At 55.4% G+C, this 14,822-nt stretch overlaps 1 protein-coding gene across 1 annotated transcript; it reads right to left on the reverse strand.

The window, feature by feature from the left end:
• Positions 1-850: 850 nt before the first annotated feature.
• On the reverse strand, positions 851-13,751 carry ATP4A (ATPase H+/K+ transporting subunit alpha). Its single transcript, XM_061385797.1, has 22 exons — positions 13,740-13,751; positions 13,499-13,639; positions 13,344-13,403; positions 12,759-12,962; positions 11,335-11,448; positions 10,886-11,138; positions 10,324-10,592; positions 9,473-9,671; positions 8,991-9,100; positions 8,753-8,887; positions 8,091-8,283; positions 6,897-7,072; positions 6,277-6,413; positions 6,039-6,189; positions 5,775-5,943; positions 5,529-5,683; positions 4,207-4,330; positions 3,634-3,779; positions 2,159-2,292; positions 1,647-1,748; positions 1,464-1,555; positions 851-1,255 (listed from the first exon to the last, which is right to left on the reverse strand). Exons 1-22 carry the CDS (start codon positions 13,749-13,751, stop codon positions 1,227-1,229), a joined length of 3,105 nt encoding a protein of 1,034 aa, XP_061241781.1. The 3' UTR covers positions 851-1,226.
• Positions 13,752-14,822: the final 1,071 nt, after the last annotated feature.

A 14,822-nucleotide genomic window follows, 5' to 3' on the forward strand; every position in this document is an offset into this window, starting at 1 on the left:
AGGAAGGAGTCCAGGGTAATAGAAGTGTGGTGTTTGTGAGCACCCCTGAGGGCTCACGACATTTCCAGGGAGAAGGAGCCAGAATGATGGGAGCAGGTTTGGAGGATGATGCAGAGGCCAGGATAGGCCCCTTGAACATGCCAGGGGAGGCTGGGGGCAGATGTGGGCATCACTGCAGAGACAGCTGAGGCCGGTAGGGGTGTGGGGACTGCCGATGAGGAAGGAGAAGCCTGGGGTCCAGCCAGAGAGACTTGTCAAAGAAGAGGGAAGAGAGGCAGGAGAGGACTGGGGAAAGGAGTGGCAAAATAGGGGGGCAGACTGTGGACAAGGGAGTTTCCAACAGTTGGAGGATTCACTTTTCAGGTGATAGGGGTGTGAGAAGGGGACCTGTGACTTTCAGCCTCCAGGAGTCGGTTGGGACTAAGCAGCGATAGGGTGCCCATTGCAGCTGCAAAGGTATAAGCGCAATCAGGAAACTCCTGTGAACTGGGAGGGGCTGCTTCAGGCAGAAACGATTCTGACACCTGTTGAGGAGCCTCCAGAGATGGAAAGGGGTACTGAGAAAGGAGAACCCAGAGGTGGTGGTTAGCTAGTGGTACAGTTAAAAGGCACTACTCTGGAGCGTGCCCACAGTCACACCAGCTTGCCCAGAAATGCTGTCACTCTCGGCAAAGAACTGGGAATTCCTTCTCCCAGGCAACGTTTACTGAGTACCTACTATGTGCCAGGCTGTGTTCTAGAAACTGGAGATAATATCCTGGAACAAACAGCCCCTGAGTTGTAGGCAACAAAGGGGCTCATGAAAAAAAAAAAAAAAGATGACAATGCCCAGCACCGAATAAAAGCACAGTCAGTGTGAGCTGGTTTATTACTATCATGCAGACAGAAGTGTTTTTAAAGAAGACTCTTGTTGGCCTGGAGTCCTAAGGAGAGACCCACCTCATAGGAGCTGTGAACTCCCACTCCCCTTCAAAGCGCCCCCTACCCTTCAGGTGGGGGCTTCCCTGAGGCCAGCTCAGAGAACTGGGCCTAGGGAGGATGAGTGGGGAAGGGGAGTGGGGAAGGCCTCTCTGAGGTTGAGTTGTTGCGGGCTACAAGAACAGACACAGATGGGGCTGGAACTCAACTGTGCAGATGTTTTGGCGGCTGTTCAGAGGGTCCCCAGTGTCCCCCACCTCCACCCCTGTTGTAGCAGGTGCAAGGATGACTTGAAGGCAGTGGTCCTTCTAATAGTAGAGTTCCTGGTCCCACCAGCCTAGGGGAGAGAGAGAGAGAAAGGAGACTCAGTGCTGGGGGTTTCGGGTGAGTATGTGGGAGCCAGGGGCTCAAAGGTGATAGCTCAGTGGTGGTTTCATACGGCAGGTCAAGGGCTTAGAGGTCAAGTACTGGAAATCAAACGTCAAGGCAGCAGCTCTAAGAAAGTTTCAGCCTTCCATCCCCCGGCTTCCAGGCTTCACACTCACTTCCTGGGCAACAGCGAACTCCAAGTTTCCGGATCTCATCATAGACAAAAATGAGGAGGCCAAAGGGCATGGGGACCAGCCACCACTGGTACCTGAAGGCACAGGTGAGATGGCAAGGTCAAGGCTACCCCCAGGTCTGTGTCTCACAGGCCCACCTGATGCCCACAGCTCACAGCCCCTCACCGAATGGGCATGAAGTTGAAGATGTTGGGCATGCCAGGGCAGTAGCACAGGAAGCAGCCAATGCAGACCTGGAACACGATGGCAATCACCAGGATCCTGTTCCTGCGGGTGGGGTGGGGTGGGACAGACTCAGACAGGTGGACTCGGGACAAAGACAGGCCAGGAGGAGATGGGGACTGGATGGACATCAGGGTGCTGGGTCAGAGGGCATCAGATAGAAGCTGAAGGGAGATGTTCTAAACACCGAACCCTGGCGTAGCTCACACCTGTCCCCCAATGGACGCTGGCCCTACACCAGGAGTGGTCAGTATCACCCCTTTAGCTGATGAAACATGGAGGGGCCAATTGAGATGCACGGGGTAGGAGCTTTTGGCCAGCTATTGATCAGGAACATTAGCACCTGGCCCTGGCACATCCACTGTTGGGGTCTGCTGGCTGCAGTAAGCCCTGGTCAAGACCTGCTGGGGCTCGGAGGGCAGGGTAGGGGTGGGGCTGCGGCCGGCTGGGGACACCTGAAGAAGCCCTGCTGGAAGGCAGAGAGGCGGCGTGTCTTGCGGATGAGCACGTCGGCAATCTGGCACATCTCGATGCTGATGAAGAACACAGTGTAGCAGGTGTACTGCTGGTACAGGCGCTGCCCAAACGTCTGTGGACCCAGAGGGAACAAAAGCAGCCTGAGCCCAGGCGGAGAGCCTCTGCAGCCAGCTGGGCACACAGGGCCTGGGGCCACGAGCCCCTCAATACTCTATCCCTTGTGTCAGACGCCGGGGCGGGGACAAAGGGAGTTGCACGGTCTGCCAGGTTTGCAGGACCCCAGAGTGCAGGGCCTAGAAACCTAGTCCAGTGAGCTTAGATGTCAGTGCCTGGCCAATCAGTAGGTCAGGTCAATTGCCTTCATAATGAAAGGAGGGATGCAGGATTTCCTGGGCACCCTAAAGGGAGCACCTGGGCAAAGGGAATTCGAATCCTGAGGCAGGGTATACAAAGTTCGGTGACTCCAGGGCCCGAGAAGATGGCAAACATGAGCCAGATGGGCCTTTGAGGAATGCGGCACAAACCACATTTAGAGGGGGCAGCCACTGTTCAATCCGTGTCTGCAGTATAACTATTTCTATACATCCCATTAATTGTGTAAGGAACACTATGCTCCAGGTACCAAGTGTTTTGCATGTATTCTCTCATTAAATCCTCCCAATAATCCTATGAGGTAGATTGGTGGTATTCAAACTTTGACATACATCAGAATCCCCAGAAGAATTGGTTAAAATGCAGGTCCCACCCCTAGAGTTTCTGACCCCAGAGGTCTGAGGGAAAAACTGAGATTTTCAAACAAGTTCCCAGGTGTTGCCGAAGCTGCTGGTCTAGGGACCACACTGTAAAAATCAATAAGGTGAAAGTCACCAAGATAAGACGTGAGTATGCTATCCACTTTAGAGGTGGGAAAACTGAGGCACAGAGAGGCAAATGACTTCACCCAGTATCACACAGCTGTGAGGAGCAGTGGCAGACAATGAACCCAAGCAGTCTGGTTCCAAGATCTATTTTCTTAACACAACAGTAAATGTTCAAGGGGAATGTCCCGATCTGTGACTCCACAGGGCAAACTAAACACACCTGCCAGCCAGATCTAGCCTCTCTGTGCACCAGCTTTCACCTGAGTCAGGCACACATGCAAATACTCCGTGTAAGTCATGCTGCTGCAGGGAAAATAACAGGATACTGGGGAGCGGGGCAGGATCCTGATTCCACACCTGAGATGATGTCTTGCTGTCAAGGTGGAGAGAGGACCCACCTATAGCTAGGGTCATCAGAAACGAGACTTTGGAGCTCGAGACTGTGGTGGGAAAGACCCCTTACCACAGAACTGGCAGAGAGCTTGGGTGTCCAGGAGGCTCTGGCTCAGCTCAGTCATGCATGGAGGAGTGAGTGTGGGCCACACTCAAGGAAGGTGGTGCTGGAAACTCAAGGGATGGGGGCAGGGACTCACCCACTCCTGGCCATAGCTGTCCTGCAGATCTTGTAGGTGGTGGTCCTCCCACTGCGGCCGCAGTCCCACACACAGCAAAGGGAACCAGCCCTCCTGGGCCATGGCTGTGAAGTAGTCAGTGAAGCCAGCAAATGACTGGATGGCACCTGGTGACAGGGAGACAGAGATGGACAGACAGAGAGAGTCAGGAACACACAGAAATAGTAGCATGGAGACAGACAGGAACACAAACAGTGGACAGACAGAGAAAAGACTCCAAGAGAGATCGACAGTGACACGAGACAGGACACAGGGAGAGGCAGGGACGGACACACACCCAGAGGACCCAAAAAAGACAAGAGGCAATGACCCAGAGGCAGGGTCAAGGAGAAAGAGGCCAGAGACAGAGGAGGGACCCAGGGGCCCACAGAAGCCATCGTGTGCAGACAGACTCAGAGAACAACAGACACCCAGGATCAAAGGCAGACACCAAGATCCAGAACAAGGCAAAGTCCCAGGGAGAGACCCCACGGTGGGCGAGCAGTCCTGCAGGACAGCCCTGCACCGCCCCACCCCACGCCCACAGGCGCGCACCGATCTGGAAGTAGGAGTAGGCAGCCAGGGGCTCGTTGACCAGTCGGTCCCGCTTTGGGTTCCGTGGGCGCAAGTGCATGATGTCACTCTCAGCCTTCTCATATGCCAGGGACACCGACGGGAACTGGCCAGGAGTGGAAGGAACCAGGGTTGGCAGTTGGCCCGGGCCCCTGTCCCTGACTCTTTGGCCCCCCTCCACCTCTGCAGTGGACGGGGACAGAACTGAGGTAAGGAGGTGAGACCCACAATGGTCACACAGTCACACCTGCCGGGACAGCCTGAGGCCAGCTGGCCCTTTCCACGTGTGTGTCCACATCTGTGCCGGTGTCCATCTCCATGGGAACGTCTGTGTTTATCTCTGCTATTGTGTGTTCTCTCGGCCTCTGTCTTTCTCCCTTACTCTTCCTCTCTGTTTCTTCTCTGGGCTCCTCTGGTCTTGACAGCTTTCCCTGTTGCATGTTCTGTCTCTCTCTGCCCCTTACTTTCTTTGTTTCTTTCTTATTGTTGTTGTTCCTGTCTCTTGTCTCATGCTGTGATTATTTCTCTACTGTTGCATCTCTGTGTTCCTGTCTCTTTATCTCTCTTTGTCACTATCTCTGCATCTCTTCTGTCTCTCTGGGTACCTGTGGTCTCCGTCCTGTCCCCTACCCGTCTGTTTGTGGCGGCAGAGTGTACTGACCGAGGACAGAGGTTCTGGGCACCAGCCTGCCTGGGCTTGAATTAGCTCTGTGACCTGGGGCAAGCCAGTCAAGTTGTCTAAGCTGCAATTAGCTCATCGGTAAAATGGGGGTGATGAAATAAAACTCATCTCACAGAGTAGTTATGAGGACAAAATGAAGTAATTAACATATACCTGGCCCAGAGCAGACATTGTGTAAGTGCTGTTGACTAAATCTGTGACATGACCATGCATCTGGCTGTATTCGTTGGCTGTATCTGAGGCTCTTTTCTGTCTGTCTGCATTGAGGCCTATCTGACTCTGTTTATCTGTCCATGTCTGTTGGAGAATGTCTGCAATCCAAGCTTAGCCAGATAGCTGTGTCTGTTAAAATCTGTTTGTCTGAGTGTCCATATCTGAGTCCCTGCATATCCTCGAGTCTAACTGTGCCTACCTGAGTGTCCACCTGTGTGTCCATGTCTGTAATTCTGTCCGTGGCTAGTTTCCAGCCTGCCTGTGTGTCCAAATCTGGCTGTCTGTTGTACACACATCTGTATCACTCTGAGTCTAAGACTGTCCATGATGGTTTCTGTCTATCATGCCTGCCTGTGGGCATATGTCTCTGGGCACTATATGGGTGGGGGCACTGGGGCCGTAGACTCACGATGTCAGTACAGAGTTCTATGAAGAGGATAGTGATGCATCCGAGAGGCAGGGGCACACTGACAGTGATATAAATGAGATAAGGTGTCAGCTCAGGGATGTTCTTGGTCAGCGTATAGGCGATGGACTTCTTCAGATTGTCAAAGATCAGTCGGCCTGTGGGGGGACAGCAGGCACCTCAGTGTTCCCCTAGCACATTTCCTCCCCCACCCACACTGCTGGCCCCCATCTCAGATCTGGCCCGGACCCTGCTCCACGCCTGTCACAATGGAGGCGAAGTTGTCATCAAGCAGGATCATATCCGCTGCATTTTTGGCAGCATCTGAGCCAGCAATTCCCATGGCCACGCCGATGTCTGCCTTCTTCAGGGCTGGGGAGTCATTCACACCATCACCTGTCACGGCCACGATGGCGCCCTGCAGGCAGTGAGTACAGGTGGGAGGGTGGTCAGTGACAGGGCAGCCCAGGGCCAGCCCAGCCCATCTGCCCACCAGCATCATCAGGGTCGCACCAGTCGCTGGCAGCTCTCCACAATCACCAGCTTCTGCTGGGGACTGGTACGAGCAAACACCATCTCAGGGTGGGTCCGCAGTGCCTCGACCAGATCTGATGGGTCCATGTCCTTTAGCTGCATGCCATTAATCACACAGGCACGGGCATCCCTAGAAAGGGATGTGGGAGGACATCACTGGGGCCTCAGTCCATGTGGGGTGTGGGAAGAACTACAAGGAGGACATAAGGGGACTTACTTCCGGTTAACCTGGTCCACGGGCACACGGAGGCGGGCAGCGATGTCCTCCACTGTCTCACTGCCTTCTGAAATGATGCCCACGCTGGCTGCAATGGCCTTGGCTGTGATGGGGTGGTCACCTGTCACCATGATCACCTGAAGGAGGAACCAGCAGACCCCTGACTCCTTCAGATTAACCCACCTGTCCCTGTCTGCCCCAGTGGACATTCCTCAGCCACAGTGATCAGTTTAAGGATGAACATGTAACCGAATGTGGAATAACGGCCAAAGATGCATTCTTTTTTTGGTGTGATGGCTAAACAGGTGGGATGTTATTTAGTTGGAGCTGTTGGGTGGTGGTCATCTTTGTCCACCAAAATGGAGGACTGCTTGAGAATAAAGCCAGCAGAGAGAAAAGTAGAGCTGAGACGTGGAGAAAGGCAAATTCCTAAAGACACTGAACTCCTGGATCCAGCTATACCCAAACCTTCATTCCCCAGAACTTTTCAGTTCTTGAACCAATGTGTTCCTTTGTGGTTCAAGCTGTTTTCAGGTGAGTTTCTGTCACAGGGTGGCTCATCCTCAAATCCTGTCATCCTCTGTTCTCACCCCTGCCTGATACTCTCCCCAGGGGCATACCCGGATGCCTGCTGTGCGGCACTTGAGCACAGCATCAGGAACGGTGGCCCGGGGTGGGTCTATCATGGATACGAGTCCCGCAAAGCACAGGCCACTGGTTGGAAAGTTCATGGCCTCCACATCGAAGGCGTAGCCATGTGGGTAGTCCTTCTCACTCAGGTAGAGCTGGCAGAAGCCTGACCAAAAAACAAGGAAGTCAAACAGGAGGCCTGGGTGAACCCTTCCATAGCAAAACCAAATGATGAGTAAAATAACCACATCTTGCACCAAGAATCGGTGAATGCCTGACCCTGTGCTGAATCCTTCATTCTCATTACACTTAGCCCTCTGTATCCACAACTTCCACATTCACAGATTTAACCAACTGCAGATCAAACATATTCCCAAAAAATCTCCAGAAAATTCCAGAAACACCTGAGTTTGCCACACAATGACAACTACCTGCGTAGGTACATCTTACCTAGTGCATTAGGCACGCCAAGTAATCTGGAGATGATTTTAAGTATACAAAAGGAAGTGCACAGGTTATATGCAAATACTACACCATTTTACATGAGGGATTTGAATGCCTGCAGATTTTGGTATCTGTGGGGTAATAAGGGTGTGGGGGGAATGTGGTAGGTGTCTTGGAAGCCGTCCCCTATGGACACTGAAAGACGACTGTGTTGGAATTTATCCCCACAACCACTCTGGGAGTTACTAGCATCCTCATATTCCAAATGAGGAAACAGGTTTGGAGAAGGGACACTTCTTGCCAGAGGTCACACACCAAGCAAAGTGGAAGATCGAGGCAAGGGTTATGGACGCTTAAGGAAGCAAGACAACACTTGGGAGGGGGTCAGAGGTCAGAACAAGGATTGGGGAAAACCTTGAGTTGAGGCAGAGACTGGAGGAAGTCGAAAGGTCTGGAGGAGGATGCTGAAAGGCAGACGAGAAAGAAAACAAGGACTGGTCATTGGGGTGGAGGGGCGGCAAGAGTTGGGGAAAATCAAGAGATCACAGGTTGAGTCAGGAGAGGTAAGATCCAGGTAAGGACAGGTTGGGTGGACGTAGGCATTGACGACAGGGATCAGGACTGAGATAGGGAAAGTCAAAGTTGAGTGTGTAGATTGGGGCAGGTCAACTGTCGAACAAGGATGGGAAAGGTCAGGGTTGGGGCTGGCCCAGAAGATTGGGCAGGGTATGGGGTCTCACCCAAGACGCGTTCGCCCAGGCCTCCCAGGCTGAGGTAGGCAGTCTGGAAGGCCTCGCGCCATTGCTCATCCAGTGGCAGCTCCTGGCCCTTGATGAGGATGGAGCTACAGCGCTCCAGCACGCGCTCGGGGGCGCCCTTCATGACAAGCACGTGTCTCGGGTCTCGCGGGTCCTCCAGCGTGTGGATGGACAGCTGTGGGCCGAGGAAGAGGCGGGGTTGTGAGCGAGATCAAGGGGGAGAGGCGGGGCTTGGGGAACTGAGGGGCTGACAGCGCCCAGGCGCTGCGGGAGCAGCCTTGGGTGGGTCAGGGAGGGACTGAGCGTGAGGGGCTTGCTTACTGGGCAGGTCCTTGGTAGAGGCTGAGGGTTGGGGAGGACCTATCGGCCTGGATAAGGGCCTGGGCGTGGGGAACGGGAAGAATTTAGGTCGGAGTTGGACTGGGGCGGGATTTGGATTGACAGCTTTTCCCCACCGAGGGCCTGACACCTGAGAGCGGGCGGAGTGCCCGGGCCCACGCTGGGCTTTGGCTGTGTGGAGGGAGGGGCCTGAGAGTGAAGGCCGGCCGCAAGCCAGCCCGGAATGTGGGTGGGGCCTTCGGTGGGCGGGACTTGTGGTGGGCGGGACTGGACCGTGGGCGGGGCCGGCCGCGGCGGGTGCGCACCTGGAACTTGTTTGTAGAGTTGAAGGGGATCTCGCAGACTTTGGGGAAGCGCTCGCGGTAGCCCATGGCATTGCCCAGCGTCAGTTCGGAGAACTTGAGCAGCGCTGTCTCCGACGCGTCCCCGATCACGATGCGCTGGGAACGCGGGAGGTGTCAGGGGCGAGCCGGGCTGCACCACCAGGCTCCCGGGATCCCCAGGCTTCGTCCCCCGACTCCCCTGAACGCCCGCTGCTCTCACCTTGGGCACCGGCACTGCGTCCTGGCCCGACTTGAAGGCAGCACGGTTACACAGGGTGAGCACGCGGCACAACGCCCGCCACGTCTCCGAGGATTGGTCAAATGTCTGCCCTGGAGGCCAGGCATCCAGGCTGGGGCTGCGAAGGGGCTCTCCGGTACCAGAATCGAGTCCCCCAGCCCCCTAGATTCAAGACTGAATCCCGGCCTGGGTGGGACCCACACACCTCCACATACCCCGGGGCAGAGCTTTCTCTCCAGACCCAGTATCACGTCTCTTCGGAGACCCAGTAAATATCAAACCCCTTCACAGACCCGGAGCTTAGCCACCCAGGACCTAGCCTTTGCCTGATGACTGCTGGAGCCCCTTCTCCATTAATGCAAAGCCTTCCCCAGACTTCATTCATTAACTTCAGAGCTCCCTTCTAGATCTCCACCATCTACCAGATTCCGCCCAGCCACTGTCCCCCACCCCCACCCCCACACCTGACTGGTCTTCTGTAGTGTCCGCCGAGTGGATGTGGTTGTCGAACCACAGATGGGACACAGTCATGCGGTTCTGAGTGAGGGTCCCCGTCTTGTCAGAGCAGATCACCGAGGTGGAGCCTAGTGTCTCCACTGCTTCCAGGTTCTTGACTACACAGTTCTTGCTGGCCAGCCGCTTGGCTGTCAGGGACAGGCACACCTGGGGGAAGGGTGGGGAATGTAGGCATGGGGATCAAGCCTTGCTCCCCACCCCCCCCCCTCCTTTCTCAGCACTGGGGATCCTTTACCCCAGCCACAATATGCAGCATTAAGCTGCCACAGAACTGCGTGCACAGCACCCCCCTGCAAAGACTAGGCTTTTTCTTGCCTCCAAACTCTAGTCCACTCTGCTTTCCACTTGGGATGCCTCCCCAATCTGTCCAGATAAATGTAGTCAGGCCCCTCTCTTAGCTGTCCTAGCTGAGATTCTGTAATTTCTTATCAGCACAATCAAAGTAAGAAAACTAACATTCCCTAAGTCTCCTCTTGGACTGGCCCAGGACTGGGTGCTCACTATGGAAGGCTGCCCACAGCAGCCTTCAACACCCAACCTCAGCCTCCTCCTGCCAAAGCCCTTCCCTGTTCATCTCTGAGTGTTGGATGTGTGGCACAGGACCCAGCCCAGAGCAGCCCCAGTGGGTGTTTGCTGAATGGATGGGATAGGTGGAGAGATGGGGGTGGGGAGGAGGAGAAAAGGTGATGGAGGATGGATGGACAGATAGGGAGAGGATACAGGGAAGCCTGGATGATTGGAAAGACGGATGGACAGGTCTCTCAGCTCACTGCACGGTTCTTCTGTGTCCCCAGCTCACCGTGACAGTGGCCAGCAGCCCTTCAGGTACATAGGCTACCACGATGGCCATGAAGAAGACCATGGCCCGCAGGAAGGTGTAGCCGATGCACATGGCCACTATGAAAAATGTGGCACCAAAGAGGATGGCCAGGCCTGCGATGATGTCCACAAAATGTTCAATTTCGATGGCGATGGGCGTCTTCTCATTTTCTACTCCTGAGGCCAGTGATGCGATTCGTCCGATGATGGTGCGGTCGCCCGTGTTCACCACCAGGCCCTGGGCGGTGCCTGCAGTGGGACCAAGAGGGTAACTCAGCTTCAGGTGAGCGGCACTGGCGGGGGCGGTGGGGGTGGCGGGCGGCTTGCACAGCAGCAGCGTGAACCAGAGGAGGGACAGTCATGGAAGGCACTGGAGGCAGTAGGGGGAGCTAGAGAGGCGGCGTGACCCAGAGAGGCAGCGATCACCTCAAGTGGGGGAGTCAGTGGGTCTCAGAATGAAGCAGAAGGGGGCAGTGGAGGCAGCAAAGAGCAGCGCGGAGGCAGCGTAGTCATCTGGACGGGTGGGTGGGGACCTCACAGACCCTCGAGGCACATGGTGGAGAAGAAGGCGATGTTGCGGGTCTCCAAGGGGCTCTCATGGGTGCACTCGGGTGAGCGGGTCTGCGGCTCAGACTCTCCAGTCAGCGAGGAGTTGTCCACCTTGCAGCCCTGGGCCTGGAGGATGCGGATGTCGGCCGGCACTCGATCCCCGCCTTTCATCTCCACCAGGTCGCCCACCACCAGCTGATCTGCGTTGATCTGGAACTTGTCCCCGTCTCGGATGACAGTTGCTTGCTGTGGAACCAGAGCACTAGAGTTGAGGGGGGCAGGGAGCAGGGGTGGAAGTGCAGTGGGAAGGTGGGGAGGTGAAAGCAGGGAGAGGTGAGGACCTGTGGGGAGAGCTGGGGCCAGGGGATGAAGGGCTGGCTGGGCCTGATGGGAGGAGCCACAGAAAATGCCAGTGGCTGGGGGCTGGGGGCTGGTGACCCACCTGGGGGACGAGGTTCTTAAAGCTGGCAATGATGTTGGTGCTCTTAAACTCCTGGTAGTAGCCAAAGCAGCCGGTGACCACGACCACGGCAATGAGGGCCAGCGCCAGGTACAGCTAGGGGAGGCAGAGAGGGGTGGGGAATGACTAGGGGCTGGAAGCTCCCTGCCTGAGGCCACTGCCTGCTTTCTGGTCCCCCTGGTGATTTCCTCCAGGGTCACCTCCATGGTTTTCCCTACTCTACTAGGAAGCCTCAGGCACTATGTCCTGTGACCTGTGTCCCTGTCCCCATGAGCGTCACATCCCACATCCAACTGCCTGTGCTCGCTGTGGGCACAGATCCACTTCCCTGGCCCTGTGGCCCCATGCCCTGTGACCGTGCCGCACATCACTGTGCAGCTTCGTGGCACGTGTCCCCTTTTCCTGTGCCCCCCAAGTCTTGCGTTCTGCACTGTCCTCTGCCCCATGTTTCCATGTCCTATGTTCTCTGTGTTCCAAGGCTCATAGTCCGTATTTTCAAAATCTGTGTGCTCCTTCTTGTCCCCTGTGCCCAACAGTCTTGTGCCCTCCTGTCGCCACTTCCACGTGTGCTATCGATCTCATGCTCCATGTTCTGTGTCGCCCACAGTGTCCCAGGTCCCAAATTCCAGGTCCCTCCACACATCTATGTACCCTTGAGTCCCCATCCTGTGTCACATGCCCTGTGACTTTCAATCCTCTGTCCAATGTCACATGTCCCAGGGCCCCCATGTCCCTTGTCCTGACCCTCTCATGTATCCAGTGTTCTCTTGTCCTGCATCTCAATATCCTTCATGTTTGGGTGCTCTGTGGCTAATAGCTTGCGTGCCTCCATGCGCCGTGTCCTGAGTCTTGTGTCCTCATGCCCTTGTGTCCCCATGTCTGAGTCCCAGTGTCCCCTGTGCCCTCTGTCCTTGGTCTGTCTCATGTCCTCATGACCTCTGTTTTCCAAGGACTGTGTTTTGTTTTGTTTTTCATTTTAAAGTCTTCATTGAATTTGTTACAATATTGCTTCTGTTTTATGTTTGCGATTTTTGGCCCTGAGGCATGTGGGATCTTAGCTCCCCAACCAGCAATCGAACCTGCACCCCCGGAATTAGAAGGTGAAGTCTTAACCACTGGACTGTCAGGGAAGTCCCTTCCCAGGACCATATCTTAAGTGTTGCATGTCTATGTCTTCCTCCCTATGTCCTCCATCTCTGCGACACAGACTCCCCTGCACCCCCTGTGATCTTGGGTCTGTCTCTTAGCCCAGTGTCCTTCAGCCCACATGACCCACGTCTTAAAGCTGTTTTTCCACGTCTGTAGATCTCCATCCTACATCACTCATATCCAGAGTTGCATGCTTAATGTCCTCTGTCCCCCAGGTCTCTGTGTCCCAGATCTGGCTCCCAGCACCCGTCACTCACATTGTCGTCTGTGGTGAGGTCGCCCTCGCTGGCCTGGATGGCAAAGGCGATGAGGCAGATGGCAGCGGCCACCCACATGAGGCACTGCAGACCACCCGCCAGCTGCCGCGCGAATTTGACGTACTCGGGGGTGCCCCTCGGCGGCCTCAGAGCATTGGGCCCATCCCTCAACAGCAGCTCAGCAGCCAGGCTGGCAGACAGGCCCTGGGGATGGGCGGGGTGGGGTCGTGGTGGTCACCAAGGGCTCTCCTCTCATTAACAAGAGCTCTTCTGCCTCTGTCTCTTTCACCTGCCTCCTGCCCCCTCTCTGTCTCTTCTTGCTGTCTCTGTCTCTCTGTTTCTTTTTATCTGCCTCTCTTACTTGTCCCTTTCTGTTTGGCCTTTTCTTTTCTTCTTTTGTCTGCACTTTGTAGCATGTGGGATCTTAGTTCCTCGACCAGGGATCAAACCCATGCCTCCTGCATTGGGAAAACAGAGTCTTAGCCACTGGATTGCCAGGGAAGCCCCTGTTTGGCCCTTTCTAATGTTTTTGTCTCTCTCCCCCTCTCCTTCCCTGCACCCACCTCTCTGTCTGCCCCAGCTCACCTTGGTCGCACTGGTTTGGTATTTCTGTTCCAGCTCCGGCACTGACAGCTGGTGGTCATTCTGCATGGATGGAGCACCACACTCACTTTCTGTCTCCTGGGCCCCTACCCTTGCCCTCGCCCAGCCCCGCCCAGGCCCACCCAGCCCCTGCTCACAATCTCCATCTCCTTCTTCATGTTCTCCAGCTTTTCCTTCCTCTTGCCCCCTCCACTGGCCGCCTTCTTCTTGCTCATCTTGGCCACCATGTCCCCACCAGGGCCAGGACCCAGCTCTACCTGGTGCAGCTCGTAATTCTCCTGGGGGCGGGGGGGCGGGGGGGACAGAGAAGGCATCAGATCCCACTAGAGCCCCTGCCTCCAACCTCCACCCCCCTCCCCAATCCCTGACCGCACTCACTGCCTTCCCCATGGTGCCCAGTGCAGTGCCCTCCTTTGTTGAGACCGAGCCCAGGGTCTGGACCAGCCCTGATATACCCAGGGAGGTAGGAGGGTGGAGCAGGACAGGCTTGATTACAGCTGATTATGGGGCTCCTTGGAGTGACCTCCAGGCCCAGGCAGCTCGGGCCTTTCCTACTAGGCTGCCCTACCAGCCCAGACCCCATTGCAACCTGTTCCTGAGATCAGGGGCCCACTGGGAAAAGCTGTCCTGACAACAAGAGGAATAGTAAGAACATAAGGTGCTCCTTATGTGCCCAGCACTGTGCTAAGGGCTTTCACATATTAGCTTGTTTAACCTCACAACTACCCTTTGAGGTGAGTGCCATTCTCACCTGCCCCCACCCCCCTTTACAGATGGGGAGATAGTCACGGGAGGTGAAGTCACATGTCCCCACATCCCACAGGATGTGAGACATAGGACTCAGAAGCAGGCAGCTTGACTGCAGAGTGTCTGTCCTATTTGAAACCGAATAGCAGGCGCTGGACCCCTGGGTGTGTGGGGGTCACAACAGTGGCTGTAATGGCTGTCATTCAGGGAGCACTTATCCTGTGTATATCGAATGTTTCCTTAGCTCCTCACAACTGCCCCATGAAGCTATGTTCTCTTATTAGCCCTCATTGTACCGGTGGGGAAACTGAGCCACAGAGAGATCAAGGACTTTGCCTGAGGTTGCAATGACTGAGTAACAGGAACCGGATTCCAGCCCAAGCTTGACCCTGGAGCCTGGCTCTCATAAGCGCTCACCAGTGAAAACACCCCAACTTCACAGCAGCAGTGCTAAGCATGGGCCAGTATTGAGCACATGGGTCCCTGCGAGAAATTCCTGTGAAAGCGATAGTATTATTCCCATCATACAGAGGGGGAAACTGAGGCTCAGAGGACCCCAGAGGCATGCCACCCTCCAGCTACAGCCATCACAGCCCTCAATCATTGCCCTGTCTCCACCCCAACCTGCCCAGGTGGGCACCACAGTGCAAAGTGGGGAAGGGATTTTTTGAACTTGGTGCTTGGTACCAGGTGTGAGGTTTGGAGACCCCCATC

Source organism: Bos javanicus, chromosome 18 (genome assembly GCF_032452875.1).
Source record: "Bos javanicus breed banteng chromosome 18, ARS-OSU_banteng_1.0, whole genome shotgun sequence".
In the NCBI taxonomy this organism is placed as follows: domain Eukaryota; kingdom Metazoa; phylum Chordata; class Mammalia; order Artiodactyla; family Bovidae; genus Bos; species Bos javanicus.